This window comes from Globicephala melas, chromosome 17 (genome assembly GCF_963455315.2).
Source record: "Globicephala melas chromosome 17, mGloMel1.2, whole genome shotgun sequence".
NCBI classification, from domain to species: Eukaryota; Metazoa; Chordata; class Mammalia; order Artiodactyla; family Delphinidae; genus Globicephala; species Globicephala melas.
In genome coordinates this window covers 72,785,298-72,805,821 of record NC_083330.1, presented here as the reverse complement: position 1 = coordinate 72,805,821, position 20,524 = coordinate 72,785,298, and the positions used below count along the sequence as shown (strand labels likewise).

The following is a 20,524-nucleotide window of genomic DNA, read 5'->3' as shown; positions in this document are numbered from 1 at the left end:
TGTGGCGGGGGATGATATTTACTGATCACGTGAAAGACTGAAGAAGCAAAGATGCTGCCCGAAGTGGTAAAGGGGCCTGCATGGCACCGTGGACCAGTGTCTGTATCACATGTGTATGTTTCCTTTACTGTCGTCCCGTAAAAGGGTTGGGGCTGTGTGCACTCCCTGACTCCATCACTGACATAGGAGGATATTCTATGCATCTTGGTATTTGCTCCTTAGGTAACGAATCTGACCTTGAGCTGGAGAAGAAGTATAAGGAAGATGATCGAGAAAAGGCCCCGAAGAGACTGCGGACTCAGAGAGTGGAGAAAGTCCAGAAGGTCTGCTCGGGAAAAGAGGCCGCGCAGATCTCCGGAGCCAAGAAGCCCATCATAAGTGTGGTTTTAACGGCTCATGAAGTGATTCCAGGTGAGCAAAACAAGCGGAGGGGACAGAATGGGACTCTGTGGGCGGGGCTGTGCCGCAGGCAGCCAGGCAGCTGGGGCTGTGATCCTGAGCGGCTTCCTCACTGTTGGGCTCTCCACTGAATTACCCAGTACCTTGGGATGATGGCTGACCTGTCACTGCCCAGGGCTGTGGTGGACGAGCGTGTCCAGAGGAAAGGGAGTGAGGGCTGCCCCTGCTGCTGCCTCCGCCACCTCTGCAGCCACGACCTGTCCTTGTCGTTTGAGTGGCCGCTCACAGGAGCAGTGGCCAAGGAGAGTGTCTTTTTCTTTGCCCCCTCACCAGCCCCTCTCCTGGAAGTCCTCCCCGCCCTTACCGCCCCATCCTACGTGTAAGACCACTCGCACCACATGGAGGTTGGCGGCTTCTCCAAAACCCTCCACCTCACTTTTTTTTTTCTTTTTTTGCATTTTTTAGTGGGTTCATCATATATTTTATGATACTAGAAATTCCTGTCTCCTCTTCCTTAAACATAAAATAGCCAGTGGATTTCTTATACTACCCTTTTTAAAAAAGTCTCTTCCAGGAAAGGATACTTTAGACAAAAAGCAGTATGATAGTAGATTCCAAAGTATGATAATGGGTTTTTTCCTATCCATTTGAGGTGATAGCTGTTAAATAAAATTTTGAAAAATCAAGTTTAGGATTTTGAGGACAGCTAGAGCCTTTTTAAACATCTTTTTCCAGTGCTAATAGTATTGATAACTCACTATTTAAAATGAAAAGGCTGAATAAATGCCTCTTGATACTTCAGTGCAGGGTAAGGTAATCAGCAGAGAAAAAGCCGTATAAGATTATGTGACTAGAAGTTGTTTCTGGAAAGTCACTTTGTCTGCCCCACCCTACTTCAGAGAAGTGTTATTCCGGGAAATGGAAATGCCAGGAGAGAGCTTCCTGGGTTTAGCTATCTCTAGAGAAAGTTTCTATAATGATTTCTTAAGAATTGATGGTAGTATTCTGAGATTTCTGTAAGGGGGGGTAAAAAGTGGTTAATTTCCTTTGCTATTCCAGAAACGAGAGGTAGATTGGAGCCTTTTCTTTAGTGCACTTGATATATAACGTGCGTGTGCGTGTACCCTCGTGCACATACGCTGCTATAAACGGTCTTTGATCGTTTCACATCCTGGACTTGCACGAATAAAGGTAACCTTTGAGTTTTCCACTCCAGACCTTTCATTTCACAGGGTGGACACAGAGGTCTGGAGGCGGGAGGGTGATGTCATATTTGGGACCAGATCCCAGGCAGCTTAGATTCCTGTTCACAGTTGATTCCACTGCTCCATTCTGTCTTGACGCTGTTTTACATTTGCGTAAAGTTTAACACATGTGGATCTATGTGAAATCTTGCAGGAAGCATATATGTGTATATGGATCTAGTTTTTTGTTTTTTAATGAGATCAAGTGAAAATGTATCTCAGAAGAAGGTTTTGATTATTGGAAAACTTGCCCTTTCCCCCCAAACATACACATGCACACACACACACACACACACACACACACTTACACACACATGCATACACGTATACAAACACACAAGTTAAAGGTGTGAACTGAAGGAAAACTAGTCCTTTGCATGGGTGCCACACAGTAAAGAAATATGCTTCCCAGGCTCCGTCCCCTGCTCTGGGGGCAGGGGGTGGTCAGGGCCCTCACGGCGCCTCTTTAATACGTGGTGCGTTATGCCTCCATCTCAGGTGCTACCAAGATTGTTCCGGTGGAGGCTGGGCCCCCGGAAGCAGGAGCCGCAGACCCCGAGGCCGCGGTGGCCGACCTGGCGCCCCGGAGAGGGTACCAGGAGTACGCCATCCAGCAGACACCCTATGAGCAGCCCATGAAGTCGAGCAGGTAAAGCGTTCTGTTCTGTGCGACTCCAGCCACCGCTGCAGAGGGCGAGAGATGGGCGTGTTAGCTTATCAGGACGCTGTGTGCAAACCCATCTATGAAGGGTTTCGGTTTCTTGACTGAACCTGAGAACTAGCCCCTCCATTATGGCCCTAGAGTGCTGGCTGAGCCCAAGCAGCCTCTGTGCGATGCGTGGCAGATCAGCAAGATGCTTGGGAAACGCAGCGCCTCGGCTTAAGGAAGGTGGAGCGTTCTGCTTAAGGCAGATGTGTGCTTCATCTGAATAAAAAGAGGTGTGAACAAGGCCTTACTTAGTAAATTAGCTGATTTTCATAGCTCCACAATTTATAATGAAAAAGAAAATCTCTCTTTCCCCCCTACTTTCAAAAGTAGCATAAGCATCCTGTAGAAGGTTCCAACATCCGTGTGATGTGCAGTTACAGTAACACATAGCACCTCTTCTGGTCGTGGTCACTACTATAGACATCGTGGTTCACAGGCCACCATAAGTTTTTCATGATATACTAAAATATAGCACTTTAATTTTGTTATTTTTTTTCCTAGCATAAAATACCAAAGGCACTGTTATCAACCTATTTTTTTAAACTTACCACACCTTGACTTTTTCCTTTTCAGTACATATTTTTTTTAAGTGTGTTTGCTGTCATGTAGATGCACTAGTTTATATATAGCCAGTTTTTGCTTGACGGACAAGGTTTTGGTTCCTCCCTCTTTCAATACTTCTTCAAGACTTCCTGTGAGATAAATTGCTAGAATTGAAATTGCCCTCTTAAAGGATACGAGTGCTTAAAACTTGAATCGACACTGAAAACTGTCCTCCAAATACATTGGGTGAGTCGATGTCCCAGAGGGGACTAGCCTGCATGTCCCCCCACCCTCCCTGTGGTCACCAGCTCAGCTGTGATATGTACCTGCTGACGTAGATCAGCAAACTCTCATCACCTGAGTTCTGTACACATTTCCCCAGCTGAGGGGAAAGACAAAATGCCAGTGCAAGTGGGCTCCCTCTGTTTCTGGAAGAGGGGGAAGTGAGGTGTTCTTGATGAGAGCGTAAGCTCTAGCACCAGGCAGACCTGGGTTGGCTCTAGGCCCTTCTACTGGACTTCAGCCCAACAGATTAAACACCTTCTATGTGCCAGGCACTGGGGATGTGAGAGAGATTAGGACAGACATGGCCACTGCCTGGATGAGGCTCTGCTGTGAATGGACACAAATGCTTTTGCCTCTGAGCCTCTCTTACACCGGCCACAAGACTGTCCAGTAGAATCTGACTTAGTTTAGTGGTGGGAATAAATGATACCATATGTGGAAAGTGCTCTTGTTGAATTATAACGTCATGTCATCTGGGTGCTTCATTCATCTGTAGCCTCACTCCTCTCTTCTTGCAAATGTGAGCAACTGAATTAATCGATAAAGCTGTAAAAATATGCACCCCTTTGGCCACACTGAAATGGAATTAATTTTGAGGATCTTTCTTGTCTCAACGCAGGTTGATCTGTAGACCTTAGTTAATTATCTTCATGATATTTCAGGGTCTGTTGGGGAGGGTTTCAGTTCAATGCTAATCTAGTTACAGGTAAATATACTCAGTATTTAATCAGTAGATTGAGGCTGTATTCCTGTTGTCAAGCATTCTATTAATATTTTATAGTCTAAATTGTAAAACAGTTACGAAAGAGGCTTTTCGTGTGACGAAAGTCCGGAAATCTATAAGGAAAAAAATTATTTGTAATCTTACTACCCTAGGATAAGCACTGTTAATATTTTTAATGTTCCCTAAGATAAGCAGTTAGTATTTTTAATGTTATTTCCTTCCAGCCTTTTTTCAGCCCATATATTTTATAAAATCGGGTTTATATTTGGTTTTTTCTGTTTTTTTTTTTTTTGCGGTACGCGGGCCTCTCACTATTGTGGCTTCTCCCGTTGCGGAGCACAGGCTCCAGACGCGCAGGCTCAGCGGCCATGGCTCACGGGCCCAGCCGCTCCGCGGCATGTGGGGTCTTCCCGGACTGGGGCACGAACCCGTGTCCCCTGCATCGGCAGGCGGACTCTCAACCACTGCGCCACCAGGGAAGCCCTCGAGTTTATATTTTATGTGCAGTTTTGTATCCTGCTTTTAATACTTAATCCCATTATACTTACTTTCCTTTGTTACTCAAATTATTCACAAACTCTGTTTTGTAGTGACATGTTGTAGCATCGTGATCCACGACTCAGCTTTCCACATTGCAGCCAGTGAGCTCTTTGTAAAATGCCCATTTGATTGTACCCTTTAAGGCTTCACATTGCTGTTAGGAGAACTTGGCCTACAGGGTCTTCCACGGCTGCCACCTCTCCAGCCTGGTCCCCCTCCTGTGCTCCCTCTGGTTCTCTGGGCTCCAGCATCTGCTCCAGCCATCCGGGTCCTTTTTATTTCCTTGATCTCTCCTGCACGTGCCTCTTCCTCATACTGGATGCCTCCCCTCCCCCTCACTTGGTTAACTTCTGTTCATATTTCAGCTGTCTGCTCAAATGTCCAGTCTTCAGGGTGGCCTTCCCTGTCCCCCAGACAGATCAGTCCGCCTTGACCTGGGCTCCTAGAGCATCCTGCCTTTTTCCATCACAGGGAGCTGGTGGTCCTTATCTGCTCATTTATATGGTTACCAGGCTGGCCCACCACTTACTATAGAAGGTGCACTACAAGGGAGCATGAGTTGTGTTTGTTTTTGTCCCCATTGTGTCCCCAGTGCCTGGAATACTTTTTTGAAAGAATGAATGAATGAATGAGTGAGTTTAAAAAAAAAAGAAATGTCCAAACTAGTTCCCTACGTTGGAACCTTCAAGCAGCTTCTACTCTTAAACTATTGTGAAAACTCATGCAATGAGCACCTTTGCTTGAATTTCGTATTCTTTCTTTCGCTAGATTCCCAGTAGTGGAATAACTGGATCAAGGGGTCTGATCTTTTAAAGCTCTGGCTGAATGCTTTCTAAAATGCAGTGGGAGAGAGTGCCTCTCTCAATGAATAGGGGACATTCGGAGTGAAATAATGTGGTAGGAATCACCCGACGTCGCAGCTCTGTGCATCAGCCCACGGGTGCAGGCTTGCGCTTGAGAGCCTGATGCCGGCGGCTTGGCCACTTCTTCCGATTCATCACCCTTGGTGGGAGGCAGCACTGAGGGCTTGGCCAGGTATTCGGGTAATAATACGAAAAAATCAGAGTCAGAGCTGCTCCTAAGACCATTTAGACCTTGCATTAGAGAAGGAAATACTGTGACTTGTTTAATTAATGCTGTGAAACCAGAGTTTCTTCCTCCAGTAAAATGATCACCTTCTGGGTATCTTTGCCATTTAAGAAAGGTCCAAATTAGTTTCCTTAAATTAGCCTTGGGTTTAGCATGCAGGCATAGTACTGCCTTTCAGATTTGAATGTTTCAATTACAGCATGGGACTTCTACCCTCTGGTGTTTATGGACCGCAGTCTGCTTAAATATTTTTCATTTAAAACATAAGGTAACCTGTGTTGGTCAAACACAGTTGTATGGATAGTTCCATAAATATAGACTTTACCGTTACAGTGGGTACAGCTTAATGGTGTCTGATTAATGGCACTAAATGATCGTCAGTGTTTCTGAGGACCTACCTGGATAACCTAGGCAGAATCCCGAGGGAGCAGTTATGGAGAGAGGAAGCCTCACCCGCCTCACAGGAGGTCCGCGTGTATGGTCCCACCGGCAAGGGGGGTTGGTGTTCACAGTGTTTCCAGGCAGTAGGAGGATGTGGAAGAATGTGCAGGTTCTAGTCTGCTTGGGTTCAAATCCTGGCTTCACCACTTACTAACTGTATGACCTTGGGTTATACTCAGTTTTCTCACCTGTAATATGGGCATAATGATAGGGTTGAAATTAAATACTTAGCAAGGAGTTTTGAGTATTGTAAGTACTCAGTAATTGTTAGCCGTGATTACTATTACCATCTCATTCAGCATCCACGTCGCCGTATTGAGAGAGAAAGGACCCGTGAGGCAGACCAGGCTTTCATTCTCTATCGCATACACAAAATCTAACACAGTGCTCGAAACGCACAGGCGAGTGGTAATAAAATGGCAATCACTTATTAATTAATGATGTCTGAGTTTAACAAATGGCAGTTGAACAACCTTATTTTCCCTGTCTGAGTTCTGAACCAGACATGCTGGAGGAGGAAGAAGACGGGGGCTCACACGTCAGGCCCATGACTGGTGGAGCCATGGGAGAAAGGAGCCTGGGGCAGGTCACACTGAGCTCCCGCTGGCTGTCCTGCACGTCTGCCTCCCCCCACCTCGGTCCTTGACTGCCGCCGCCAGACTCTCCTGGCTAAGCGCCTACCGTGTCATGTGCTGTCCACAGGCAGATGCCTTCTCACCAGAAAGGCAGGAGTGAGCACGGCTGTGGAGGCTTGGTCCTGTTCTAAAGTCCCCGCTCAGATACGCCAGTTCCCTTTTCTGGGGAGAAGTGAGGATGTGGAAAAAGGCCAGGGCTCTTTCACGAAAGAGTGGCCCTCACGTGGAAACTTGCAGCAGAGAGAAAGAGTGTTACCCTGACAGTTGATGGAATGAATAGGCGAATCTGGATGATCAAAACTATTGAACAAACCCAAGCAGGTCGTATCTAGTTTCATGGAGCAGACTGAGTTCAGTCCATTAAGACTGGTCCTGTTAGAATACCTCAGAATTCGTCCGGGTCAGCTTTGGAGCACCGCTGGCTGCCGTGTGCCTAGCAAATGACACATCCCTCTGCCTTCTCTTGCCTCCCTCTTCCTTATTCTGCATCCCTCAACTCAGGCATCGCCTCTGCCCAACTACCTTCATCTGTGTTAGAGGGCGCCTTCTCTTTTGCCCGCACGTGCACCTGTCGCCGCTTGCCCACTGTCCTGCAGCCGTGTGCAGACCTGTCTCCTGTCTCCCAGCACCAGGGCAGCAGGGGCCCGGTCTTCCTCTCCGTGTGCGCCTGGTCCGCTCTACGTCTCCCCGTCCTGTTTGTTGATGAATGAATGCATGCGTCCGTCCTCAGCCCCTTTTAGCTCACTTTTAAGCCTTCGGTGTTCGGCAGCTGGAAGGAAGTAGGGGTCATCAGGAAGGTGCCGGATCTCCACCCGTAATGGTGCTGTCTTCTGTTTCTAGGCTTGGGCCCACCCAGCTCAAGATCTTCACCTGTGAGTACTGCAACAAGGTCTTCAAGTTCAAGCACTCGCTGCAGGCCCACCTGCGGATCCACACCAACGAGAAGCCGTACAAGTGCTCCCAGTGCAGCTACGCCAGCGCCATCAAGGCCAACCTCAACGTGCACCTGCGCAAGCACACGGGCGAGAAGTTCGCCTGCGACTGCTGTTCCTTCACCTGCCTGAGCAAGGGCCACCTCAAGGTGCACGTGGAGCGGGTGCACAAGAAGATCAAGCAGCACTGCCGCTTCTGCAAGAAGAAGTACTCGGATGTCAAGAACCTCATCAAGCACATCCGCGACGCGCACGACCCGCAGGACAAGAAGGTCCAGGAGGCCCTGGACGAGCTCTGCCTGATGACCAGGGAGGGCAAGCGGCAGCTGCTCTACGACTGCCACATCTGTGAGCGCAAGTTCAAGAACGAGCTGGACCGCGACCGCCACATGCTGGTCCACGGCGACAAGTGGCCCTTCGCCTGCGAGCTCTGCGGCCATGGGGCCACCAAGTACCAGGCGCTGGAGCTGCACGTCAGGAAGCACCCGTTCGTGTACGTCTGCGCCCTCTGCCTCAAGAAGTTCGTCAGTTCCATCCGCCTGCGCGCCCACATCAAGGAGGCGCACGGGGCCGCCCAGGAGACCCTGGTCTTCACCAGCTCCATCAACCAGAGCTTCTGCCTCCTGGGGCCCGGCGGGGACATCCAGCAGGAGGCCCTGGGCGGGCAGCTGCAGCTGGCGGAAGAGGAGTTTGTGTTCCAGGGGGTGAACGCACCCAAGGAGGCGGCCGGCGCTGGGGACGCTCGTCCCGAGGAGGGGTCCGAGGCCCCAACAGAGATGCCCGCCGTGCCTGTGTGCTCAGCCGCTGCCCAGGCAGACAGCGCCGCCCCAGCACCCTGCGAGCTGGCGGCCTCCGCGGTGTCCTCCGACCTTTGTCGGCACGCGGTGGTTTCCGATGAGTTCCTGTTGAGGAGTGATCCCTCCTCTGCCGAGGCTCTGGCTGCTCCGGAGAAGACCTTGCACACCCAGCAGGGAGGCTCCAGTCCAGCTCAGGGCCAGGACGTCGCACCACTGCTGTCCAAGGCCAAAGGCGCCGCAGCAAACCTGGAAGCCCAGGGCGCCAAGAGCCCCCCGGCTGAAGGGCAGCAAGTGGCTGACCTCCCATCCGATGGCCCAGATCCCAGCAGGGGTCTCAGGGCAAACCCAGCCGAGGCCTCAGACCCTCCTCCGGGAGCTGGTGGGAGGGACGCGGCCCTGTGCCGGCCTGACTCTTGCACGCCCCTCCCCGAGCACCGGGCGGGCATCACTGCGTTCATGAAGATCCTGGACAGTTTACAGAAGAGGCGCATGAATACCGGCCTGTGCGAGAGGATCCGGAAGGTGTATGGCGACCTGGAGTGCGAATACTGTGGTAAGGGGGGCGCCGGGGCGCGAGGCTGGGGGCTGTCTTCCCAGCAGCCCCTCCCGTCCCCGCCTGGCTATGGGTCACCTGGTGTTTGAGTTGAGCTCGTGTCTCTTTGCACAGAACGCCTTCTAAGTGAGCTAGCCGTCATTCGTAGATAGCGATGTGCACAGTGGTGCGTGCAGTTCAGCACGTGAAGCCTGTGAAGGCAGCCAGGATGGCGGACAGCTAACCGTGCTGGCTCCGTCAGGCGTGCAGGCGGACGCTTAGCCCACGGCCTCTGCCAGAACCTTAGCCAAGAAGCACCTTTCTTGTGGCACGTGACGTTTAAAGTCGAGCTTTAAGCTGTGGCCATGTCCTAGATGAGCAGAGAGATCACAGAAGTGGCTGCAGCTCTTTGTAGGGAGACCCCGAATGCAACCCTCCCAGCTTGCCGTGAAAGCGTGGCCTCTGGTCTCGTGGAGAGCTGGCAGGACAGGATGTAGATGGCCCAGGTGTCAGCAGAGTTTAGAGCCTCGTTGATTTCACGCGTGTGCATAAAGGTAGTTGGCACCGTAATTGGTCCTCGATAAACATCCGTTTCCTCCTCTTCCAGCTGTGACATCATGCAGAAGTAGTAGCACCCTTAATATTTGCCACCTGCCACCTTTGAAAAGTCATGTCCAGCCAGAGATGTGGTGCAAAGTGTGAAGGGTGACCCGGACAAGCATGAGAGGGAGAGAAATATAGTAGTTAAAAAATAATACTGATTAAAAGAAATCAACTTCAGGATAAAAGAAACTTCCTTGTTCTCATGTGAAAATATTTTTTTAGGCAAACTTTTTTGGTACCAAGTGCATTTTGACATGCATGTCCGCACCCACACCCGGGAACATCTGTATTATTGCTCCCAGTGTCATTATTCTTCCATCACCAAAAACTGCCTTAAACGCCATGTAATTCAGAAACACAGTAACATCTTGCTGAAGTGTCCCACTGACGGCTGTGACTACTCGACTCCAGATAAATATAAGCTGCAGGCACATCTTAAAGTTCACACAGAGCTGGTAAGTAGCGCGCCCGAGCGGCAGCCCCGTCTCCCCTGGGTGCTCCCTGCTTCCTCACAGTGATGCATACGGAGGCGCCCGTGCTCCCCGAGAGCCCAGCGTGTGCGCGTCTTCCCTGGAAAATGGGGAGGTCCTTCTCACGAAGCAGGCCCTCCACTTTACAAAGGCCTCCATCCCAGGGGTCACAGGGACAGCCTCACATATGTTGGAAAAAAGATTACATTGAATCAATTTGCTTTTCTATGCAGACTTTTAAGCATCGGAGAAAGTCTGCAGAATAGGAGTAAAGCAAGGGTTTCTTAAATGACGTTTTAAAGAACCCTTAATAACAGGGATGATAATAAGAATAGCCGCCACTAAAAGCTGTTGAGAGAGTGAGTTAGATGATGCCTGTCAAGTGCTAAGTACGGTGTTCGGGTCATAGTGAGAGCACAGTAAACGCTGATGACCACTGTTGCCGTATTACTGTGCTGTTTCTTGGAAAGTCTATGGAAGAATGTCTGTAAAGCACTTTTAAAAAAAGTGATATGTTAATTCAAGGTGCTGTTAATATTCATGGTGGCAAAATGTGTTTAATTCTCTGGTGGGTGTTGAACATGTGACACGAGTGAATGTTTATTTTAGCAAATGCTACTCTAACTTGAGAGGCTGACACCTGAGAGTGATTTGAGACTCTCCAAGTTATAAAGGAGGCGCACCTGGCCCCAAGGTGTGGTTCTGCTTTAACTGCATTCCTTTCTAGGCCACAGACTGCGCACCATGAGGCTTCAGAAACTTGATGCGCCGCCTCCGTTTTCTGGCCTAAAAATCACTAACGCTCCAGCAGTTTGTTACCAAGGGTGAAGTCAGGGTGTTTTGGGTTTCGTGGGTAGGTAAGAGCCTGCGCTTTGGGGTTGGATACCTGGATTCAGGTGTTGTCTCCAGTATCTGCACAGGCTGTGTGGTGCTGGACAAGTCACTTGTCCTTTCTGAGGCTTGGTAGCCTTCTATATAAAATGTATATTAAACAGTATATCAGCTTTGTACACACACACACACACACACACACACGTATATATACACACATATGCACACACATCCACCCATGCAGTCTACACATGTGTACACACGTACCGCACACACACACCCCTGAGCACATAACGCACATGTATGCACGTGTATGCCTTTGTGTATGCGTATGGGTCTCCTGGGTTATTGGGAGGTTAAAACGGAGTGCTCTAGGTAAAGAACCTGGCTCAGAGCTTGTGCAGGTGACTGCGTGGCAGCAGCTGTACGTCACTTGGTACTTCTTAGTCCCGTTCTCCTCTGTCTCTCTCTCTCTCTCTCTGCGTGCGGGGCGTGAAAGCTGTGCTATTCCTGTTTACTCACAGGCAGCACACGCATTTACCTGGGGCGTTGAATGGCGACGCGCTCTCCCTGAGGCAGGCAGACTGTGTTGCCGATGTGGGAAGAGAGCATTCTTTATGAAAACACGTTCCAGTGTTTGAGTTTAGACCATATTTGTCTTCAGAGCCTGTCAGTTATGTCTGTGATGAAGCCACAGGCACCAAGGGGATGGTGACACGGTGGAAAGACCTCCCATTGTCTGTCATCACTTATTTCTCCTCCCTGAGTTCCTAGGCAACGACCTGTCTACTTTCTGTCTCCGTGGATCTGCCCATTCTGGACGCTTCGTGTAAAAGGAGTCATGATATATATATATATGCAATAATGGTGTGCATACCGCACCCCACTTTCTCAGGGTGGTGGTGAGGCTCCAAGGAGAGAGCACAAACGAGCTTTGTGATGTGAAGGTGCCTAAGGACGCTGGTCAAGCGTGGGGAGGCGTCTCTCCGGCAGGGAGCCCGGTGCTGTTCTGACCTGGGTCCAGTCCCCACGTCCGTGTGGGCCTTGGTTTCCTTGCCTGTGACCCAGAGAGATGGGGCCAGGTGTGCTGAAAGTCTGGTTGGGCTCTCACATTCCATCCAACACTTACCTCTTTGCAACACAGGTTCCCACGTGGTGAAAAAACTAAGGAAATTTAAAGTAGAATGCATCCCCCTCTGTCCCTCCCCAAATGAGCCTCTAGTCATGTCCATTCTGGTTGCACTAGGACTCCAGGATAATTTGGCTGAGTGCCCGTTTCTGTGACTCTCAACAACCGTTTCTTAGCTAAAGATACACCTAATGACTGGAAGGTGTGTGTACATTTGATGTAGCTTCTTCCCACCTCCTCCCTCCCATTAGTAGCCAGATGGCGTGACTTGGAGTCAAGGATGTGTTGGCATCAAGGAAACGTGGGACCTGGTCAAAGGAGTTAGTCAATGACCGGAGCAAACCCATTTTATTTACAGCACTGTGCAAACTTTGTGAAAGGGAGACTTGAGAAAACATGGTTTCTGTACAATAAAAGGCAGGCTTTGGGTTCTAGCATGTTAGAGTTGAGACCCCATATCCACCTCTGTGATCCTGGGCAAATTGCTTAGCTTCCCTAAGCCTCAGTTTTCTCATCTGTCAAATGGAGATATGGAACTCTCTCCGACCTCTCAGGATTGTGAGGATTAAACTAGAAATTAAGTATAGAACAGCCAGGTCAGTGTTTTTTCAGCCCCCAGGTCATGATCCATTATAGGTTTGTGAAATTAGTGGATTACAACCAGTTTATCTTAAAAATGAAATGGAATAGAATGAAATAGAAATGATCAGCACTATTTACCCATGACAAGGTAATAGGTATTGTTTTCTGAGACCTTTTGTCCTGTGTTTCAGTGTGTTTATATGCCACTGTGTGTGCAAGTATGTTCTGGGTGGTGATGTCAAATGGGTGACCTCCTGTGTAGGTCCCATTAAATAACTTTGTAAGTCACTGACCCCGATGATGTAAGTTATGACATCCTGAATCAGAATTACTTGGGGGTACACGTTATGAATGAGATTCCTGGCTCAGACCTCCACCATAATTTGGGGGGCGGACCTGGGAACCTGTTGTTTAAATAAGTTCGCCCTGATACAGACATTTGACATAGCAGGAAGTCGAACTTATGATGTATGTTCAGGATATGTCAGTCTGTCCCGTTTGTCTCTGGCTCGTGTCCCTTCTCAGAAGATCTCTCAGGCACCCAACGCTCAGGGCACTGTAGCAGTTACAAGTCCACACTTGGGAAGAGCGGGCACATTTTGGCGTTCAGACTCCACCATCAGCAAGTGGTGTGGCTTCACTGCCTAACCTCTCTGACCTCTTGTCTGTAAAGTGGGGTGGCAGTCCCCGCCTCCAGGGTTGCTGTGGGAAGTTAGTGAGATAACGATTGTGAGGGACCCAGCACAGGTCCAGGCATGGCGGGGAGGCCGGTCTACACCAGCTCCTCCTTTTTAGTAGTGGTGGCAGGAGGAGGGAGGAGGAATAGTAACAGTGGTGGTGGTGCTTCCATCCAGGGTGAGGTGGCCTTTCAACAAATGTTTAAAGTTAATGCCTGTCTTCGAGAAGTGTGTAGACTGTATTTGGCTATAAAGGTAAATGTATTTATGAAATCTTACGTGTCCTTGCTGGAAGTAAACTAAAATAATATATTGCCAACACAGAGAAGTAGATGGAGCGACCTCCAATATCTTTCTGGAAATAAATGGGTCTGTCTATAGTTTTTTTTTTAAAGTAGAGTAAAATGTTATTCAACTAAAGCAATTGGACAAAAGGTTTTTCCTTTCTAAGAGCTGCAAGAGTACGGTCTTTTCTTACGTGGTCGCAGACTGCCTGTTTCTGTGCTGCCCTGTTTGAGCATCTATCCGCAGTGCTGGGGACCTCTGGCAAACGGAGTTTCCTGGGTCTAAAACAGCTGCCTGTTAGCAAGCCCGAGGGCCGGAAGTGAGGGGCACGGCCTGCAAAGCAGAGCAGCGCTCAGCCGCGCTCAGTAGACAGGAAGAACCTGGAGTTGAAATCCCACATGGAGCACGTTTCTGGCTCTTTTCTAACTTGTTAAATTAGCCACGATGGAAGTGTCAGTTTTCCTGACTGTCACACCTTCTCTATGTCCCACGATGATTAGTGGCCTCTGTGTGCTGGCAGTTCTCACCAGTTTATGAGCCCCTTGAGGGCAGGGCCAGAGTCTCCCACGTTTGTCCCCAGTGCTATGTCCGGCACAACACAGGGGCCCCAGAAGGTTTGAGGAATAAATGAGTGAGTCCGTGGCCTTTTTATTCCTGAGAAATTGTTCAGAGTGGAATCTCCCACCTTATTTTTTTAACCTGATGTCAGATACTTTATAGGTGTACTTATGTGATCGTTAATACACTTGGTGGCAGGGTAGAGGTAGATTTGATATTTTCCACCCACCGCTGGTTTCAGGCTTGAGAATTGCCCTGTGGCTTCGGGGGCCGAGGAACCTGCCACAGAGGCGTAGGCCAAGGCGGGGTTCATCCAGAGCTGCGAGCCGTGCTCGGAGCTTCAGCCCCGGAGCTGCTCCCGCCCTGCCTCCGCCCCACACCCCATGGCACTGCCACCTGCTGCCACCTGCCTTCTTTCAAAGAGTCCTGTGTGGCTTTGAAGGCCATTTCCATCAGAGCAAACAAACTGCGAGGGCTGGGCTCTTTTACCGCCATTACGGCGCGGGGCGCTCTCTCCTCCTCTGCCGAGAACTCTTTTCACCACTGTGCTTTTTAAGTTTGCTGTGTCAGTTTGGGTTTTCATCTCCGGTCGGGAACTGAGGTTTCTGCAAAAGAAATAAATGAGTCCTTAGAGTGCACCCTTCTCCAACACCCTCTCTCACTGCCTCCATCCTTCCGACAGGCTTCAAAGGCATCAAGAAGTGAGGGACCCTGATAAGCTCTAAGATAAATTGCTTTCAGACTATCAGAGATTAAAAGAAAAAAAATCAAATAGCAAGGGCTCAGGAGAGATCAGTGTAAACTCCTTCAAAGCCCTTCTGAATGCCTCCATCAGCTCTGATGATGAGGACACTGGGGCAGCCAGGGGTGGCGACAGGCCTCCTCCAGGGTGTGTGCTGCCCGGGACGTCTTTCAAAAGGGCGTGAGAGCACCAGTTCCTGTGTGCAGGTGCCGGGAGTGATGGGGTGACCTGGAAGGTCAAGGGCATAGGAGGTCACTGATGGGAGTACATTGACAAGCCTGGACCCTGTGATGTAGCCTGGGTGGAAGTCGGTGGCATCGGCCACTGCAAAACTGGGCAGAAAGTACGGAGGTTTCCCTGTGTACCCACTGTCGCCACACGTGCACAGCCTCCTGCACTCTTGACATCCCATACCTTAGCGCGACCTTTGTTACAGTTGATAAACCTACGTTGACACGTGAGTAACACCCAGAGTCCATAGTTTACATTGGGGTCCACTCTTGGTGCTGCACATTTTTGGGATCTGGACAAATGTTTACTGATGCATACCCCTCATTATAGTACCCCACAGCGTAATTTCACTGCCCTGAAAATCCTCCTTGCTCTTCCTGTCCACCCCTCTCTCCCCACTACTCCCTGGCTACCACGGATCCCTTTACTGTCGCCATCATTTTGCTGTTTTCAGAATGTCTTATAGTTGGAATCATATAATATGTAGCCTTTTCAGATTGGCTTTTTTTCTCCCAGTAATATGCATTTAAGTTTCTTTCACATCTTTTCATGGCTTGATAGCTCATTTCTTCTTAGCACTGAATAACAGTCCATTGTTTGGTTGTACCACAATTTGTCCATTCATATACTGAAGGACATCTTGGTTGCTTCTAAGTTTTGGCAGTTATGAATAAAGCTGCTTCATCCGTGTGTAGGTTTTTGTGTGGACATAAGTTTTCAGTTCATTAGGATAGATACCAAGGAGTGCAATTGTTGGGTCATATGGTAAGAGTATTTGAGTTTTGAGACAAACTGCCTTCCAAAGTGGCTGCACCATTTTGCATCCCCACCAGCAACGAATGAGAGTTTCCATTGCCCCACATACTCCCCGGCACTTGGTGTTGTCAGTGTTCTAGATTTGGATCATTCTATAGGTATGTAATGGTACCTTGTCGTTTTGAGTTGCATTTCTCTGATGACATATGATGTGGAACATCTTTTCATATGCTTACTTGCCATTTGTATATCCACTTTGGTATGGTGTCTGTTCAGGTCTTTGGCCTATTTCATCAGATGTAACTTTTGAAAATATTTTCTCTCAGTCTGTGGCTTGTTTTTTCACTCTCTTGACAGTGTCTTTCACGGAGCAGAAGTTTTTAATTTTAATGGAGTCTAGTTTATCAATTCTTTTCTTTTTCAAGGGTAATGCCTTCGGGGTTATATCTAAAAAATCATTACCATACTCCAGGTCATCCAGGTTTTCTCCTGTGTGTTCTAGGAATTTTATAGTTTTGTATTTTGCATTTAGATCTGTGATCCATTATTAGTTAATGTTTGTGGAAGGGTGTAAGGTTTTTGTCTAGGTTCATTTTTTTTCTTTTGCATGTGCCTGTCCAGTTTCAGCATCATATGTTGAGATAACTATCTTTTTAAATTAATTATTTATTTATTTTTGGCTGCGTTGGGTCCTCGTTGCTGTGCGTGGGCTTTCTCTAGTTGCGGCGAGCGGGGCCTACCCTTCGTTGTGGTGTGCGGGTTTCTCGTTGCATTGTCTTCTCTTGTTGCAGAGCATGGGCTCTAGGCACGCGGGCTCAGTAGTTGTGGTGCACGGGCTTAGTTGCTCTGTGGCATGTGGGATCTTCCCAGACCAGGACTCAAACCCGTGTCCCCTGTGTTGGCAGGTGGATTCTTAACCACTGTGCCGCCAGGGAAGCCTGAGATAACTATCTTTGAACCATTGTGTAGCATTTGCTCGTGTGTCAAAGATCCATTGACTGTATTTAAGAGAGTCTATTTCTGGACTCTGTTCTGTTCCATTTGATCTATTTGTCTGTTATTTCACCAGTATCACATACTCTTCATCACTGTAGCTTTATAGTAAGTCTAGAAGTTGAGTAATGTCAGTCCTCCAACTTTGTTCTTCTCCTCCAGTATTTTTTGTTGGCTTCTGGGTCTTTTGCCTCTCCATATAAACTTTATAATCAGTTTGTCAGTACCCACAAAATAACTTGCTGAGGTTTTGATTGAGATTGCATTGAATCTGTAGATCAAATTGGGAAGAACTGACGTCTGACAACAATGAGTCTTCCTATCCTTGAACCTGGAATAGCTCTCCATTTATTTAGTTCTTTGATTCCCTTTATCAGTTTTGAAGTTTTCCTCATAGAGATCTTGTACATATTTTGTTAGATTTATACCTAAGCACTGAATTTTTTGTGTGCTAATGTAAATAGTATTGTGTTTTTAATTTCAAATTCCACTTGTTCATTTCTAGTATATAGGAAAGCAATTGACTTTTGTATATTAACCTTGTATCCTGTAACTTGCCATAATCGCTTGTTAGTTCCAGGAGTGTTTTTGTCTGTTCTTTTAGAATTTCTACATAGGTGATTATGTCATCTGCAAACAAAGACAATTTTAATTTCTTCTTTCTCAGTCTCTATATATTTTATTTCCTTTTCTTGTCTTATTGCATTAGCTAAGACTTCAGCTATGATGTTAAAACAGAGTGCTGGGAGGGGACATCCTTGCTTTGTTTCTAATCTTAGTGGGAAAGTCTCTGGTTTCTCACCGTTAAGTATAATGTTAGCTATAGGTTGTTCGTAGATACTCTTTATCAAGTTGAGGAACTTCCCCTCTATTCCTGCTTTACTGAGATTGCTTATCATGAATAGGTATTGGATTTTGCCAAATTATTTTTCTGCCTCTATTGATATTATCATGTGGTTTTTATTTCTTAGCCTGTTGATGTGATGGATTACATTAATTGATTTTAGAATGTTGAATCAACCTTGTACCTGGGATAAATCCCACTTGGTTGTGGTGTATAGTTCTTTTTAAATATTTTGGGTTTTATGTGCTAATATTTTGTTGAGAATATTTGCATCTATGTTCTTGAGAGATACTGGCTTGTAATTTTCTTCTCTTGGGGTGGGTTTGGGTATTTTCTCTCTCCCATGAAGACATGGTGTTCTCCCTCTTGCAGGTCTCTGTCTACATTTCCTCTTTTTAAAAAATTTTTTATTTTTCAATATCTTTATTGGAGTATAATTGCTTCACAATGGTGTGTTAGTTTCTGCTTTATAACAAAGTGAATCAGCTATACATATACATGTATCCCCATATCCCCTCCTTCTTGCGTCTCCCTCCCACCCTCCCTACCTCACCCCTCTAGGTGGTCACAAAGCACTGAGCTGATCTCCCTGTGCTATGCAGCTGCTTCCCACTAGCTATCTGTTTTACATTTGGTACTATATATAAGTCCATGCCACTCAAGGACACTAGTCATATTGAATTAGGGCCTGCAAACTCATCTTAACTAATTACATCTGTAATGACCATATTTCCAAATAAGGTCGTATTCTGAGGTACTGGGGGTTAGGACTTCAACACATGAATCTGTGGGGGCAGAATTTAACCCATAACACCCACCCTCTGAAGAACTGTCTTGTGAAATGGCATTACTCTGAGAGGAAAGGCGGATGAGCAATGGCGTGATCCTTCACAAAAGCTTCTTCCTAATTGAGAACGTGGCACTGCAGGCAGGTGGGTTGACGAGCCAGCAGATGCACAGATGCACGTCCCACCCTTACCTGCAGCCTGGGTGGGACGTGGCCTTGGAGTGGTCGGAGCCTGGGGTGGGTGTCGTACCCTCGGGTTCCGACGCTGCCTCTTTCTCGCAGACCTGGGGCTCTTTGCCCTTGGTCTTGGTTTCTTAATCTGTAAAAGCGTAATAATGCCTGTCCTTCAAGAGTGGTCATGAGTCTCAATAAGATAACTTATATGAACCCCTCACACACACCATGCCTTGAGCACTGGAGGGCAGAATACGTGTCGGGCTGTGGAGCAGCCCTGGTCTGCGTGGTAGACCTCGAGGCCGAGCCCCACAGGTCCGTTGTCTCTAAGGCCCGTCCCTCCCTCCTGAAATGCAGGTGAGGCCATTGCCCCACTGCCCTTGAGCTCCCCGGGCTGTGCGGGGCCAGCTGCGGGCTGCATGCCAGGCGCTGGGGAAGGCGCGCTGTGCATCTAGCTGTGACGGTGATGGTGGTGGTGGTGGTATTTTTCCACAGAGCCTGAGTTTTAAACGAGACAGTCCATTGATTATGCTCTCTTTCTGTTAAGGACAAAAGGAGTTATTCTTGTCCTGTGTGTGAAAAGTCTTTTTCAGAAGATCGACTGATAAAGTCACATATCAAGACCAACCATCCCGGTAAGGTTATGCATCTTAGAGTGGGAGATTGATTTTAAGATGCTTATGTTTATTTTAAGACACAGCATTATATATCAACTGTATTAAATGGAAATATAAGAGGGAATAAAGATATGAGTAAATTCAAGGGCAAGAATTAACTTTTTTTTAAAGCTCAGGAGTTTATATAATCATGTGCTTCATTTTATCCTTTCATCTGGTCTTCAGATACATCTGCCCCAGTCTCATGATTCCCCCCACCTTTTGTAAAAAATTTTTCTTAGAGTATAGTTGATTTACAATGTTCTGTTAGTTTCAGGTGTACAGCAAAGTGAGTCATTTATACATATACATATGTCCATTCTTTTTTTTTTTTTTTAGATTCTTTTCCCATATAGGCCATTACAGAGTATTGAGTAGAGTTCCCTGTGCTCCCTTCCTCTTTTAATAGTAACTGTGACTGCCTTTAGATGGGTCCCTTACCCAGTGCAGACCCGACACATATTCTACTTCCTTGGCCCCCTTTGTAGGTTCCTGAACCAAGTGATGGTTTACAAGGGCTGTAGGCTCCCTCCCAGGCTGAGGAACCCAGTGAGTTGGAGTGACCATCACCTTTAGTGTCCTCAAGCCCCAAACTCCCTGGGCATCACATGCCTTGTCACTTTTGTTCTCACTGCCTGGGACCCTGCTCCTTGGTTCTGCCCAGTCAATTCCTGGGTATTCTCGACGTCCTCCCTCAGAGCCACCTTGGGGAGCCTTTGGTGGCCGCCCCCTCCATGCAGACCGTCACGGTGCACTCACCCCTGTACTCTAGGCACTGGTATTCTCCTGCTGCCCAAGAGCCTTGAGGCAGGGCCGCCATCCTCAGCGGCTTGTCCCCAGACCCCCGGTGCCACGTCGCTCGGGGCCCATGAGTGCAGATGCATGCTGTGTGTGCATAAATGGAGAACAGAGCAGCTAGGTCTGTGTCCCTTTTCTCTTTCTCTTACTTTGTGTCTACTCCTCCTATTGGGGAACTGACCCACTGATTAAAGATGATACTGGAGAAAAATGAAGAAATAACGGAAGTGTGCTAACCCTCATGTTTCTTCTGGGATCGGGGAGCCTTGTGGCCTTCCTCCACGTGGGGACACGTGGGTTATGTGATTCTCTGACCGCCCAGTTCTGTCCTCCCCGTGTTAACCTGCGTCCTGTGTAACCTGTGTCCAGTGTGGGCCAGGGATACCCATTTAACCCCTTCAACTTTTGCTTATTATTTTAAATTTTTTATTATGTAAAATTTCAAATGGGTACAAAATACGCAGAATAATATAAAGAACAGCCAGGTACCCATAACTCGGCTTCCATAGTTGTCTACGTTTGGTCAAGCTGCTGGCAG

General features: G+C 47.8%; 1 protein-coding gene across 2 annotated transcripts in view; it reads left to right on the top strand.

The window, feature by feature from the left end:
- ZFAT (zinc finger and AT-hook domain containing) overlaps window positions 1-20,524 on the top strand; it is a 185,525-nt gene that overhangs the window by 66,136 nt on the left and 98,865 nt on the right. For both annotated transcript variants that reach the window (XM_030875874.2, XM_060286942.1), the window contains exons 4-8: window positions 223-411; window positions 2,142-2,292; window positions 7,450-8,891; window positions 9,696-9,928; window positions 19,080-19,167. In XM_030875874.2, coding sequence (XP_030731734.1) covers window positions 223-411; window positions 2,142-2,292; window positions 7,450-8,891; window positions 9,696-9,928; window positions 19,080-19,167 — 2,103 coding nt within the window. The remainder of the gene's footprint in view (window positions 1-222; window positions 412-2,141; window positions 2,293-7,449; window positions 8,892-9,695; window positions 9,929-19,079; window positions 19,168-20,524) is intronic.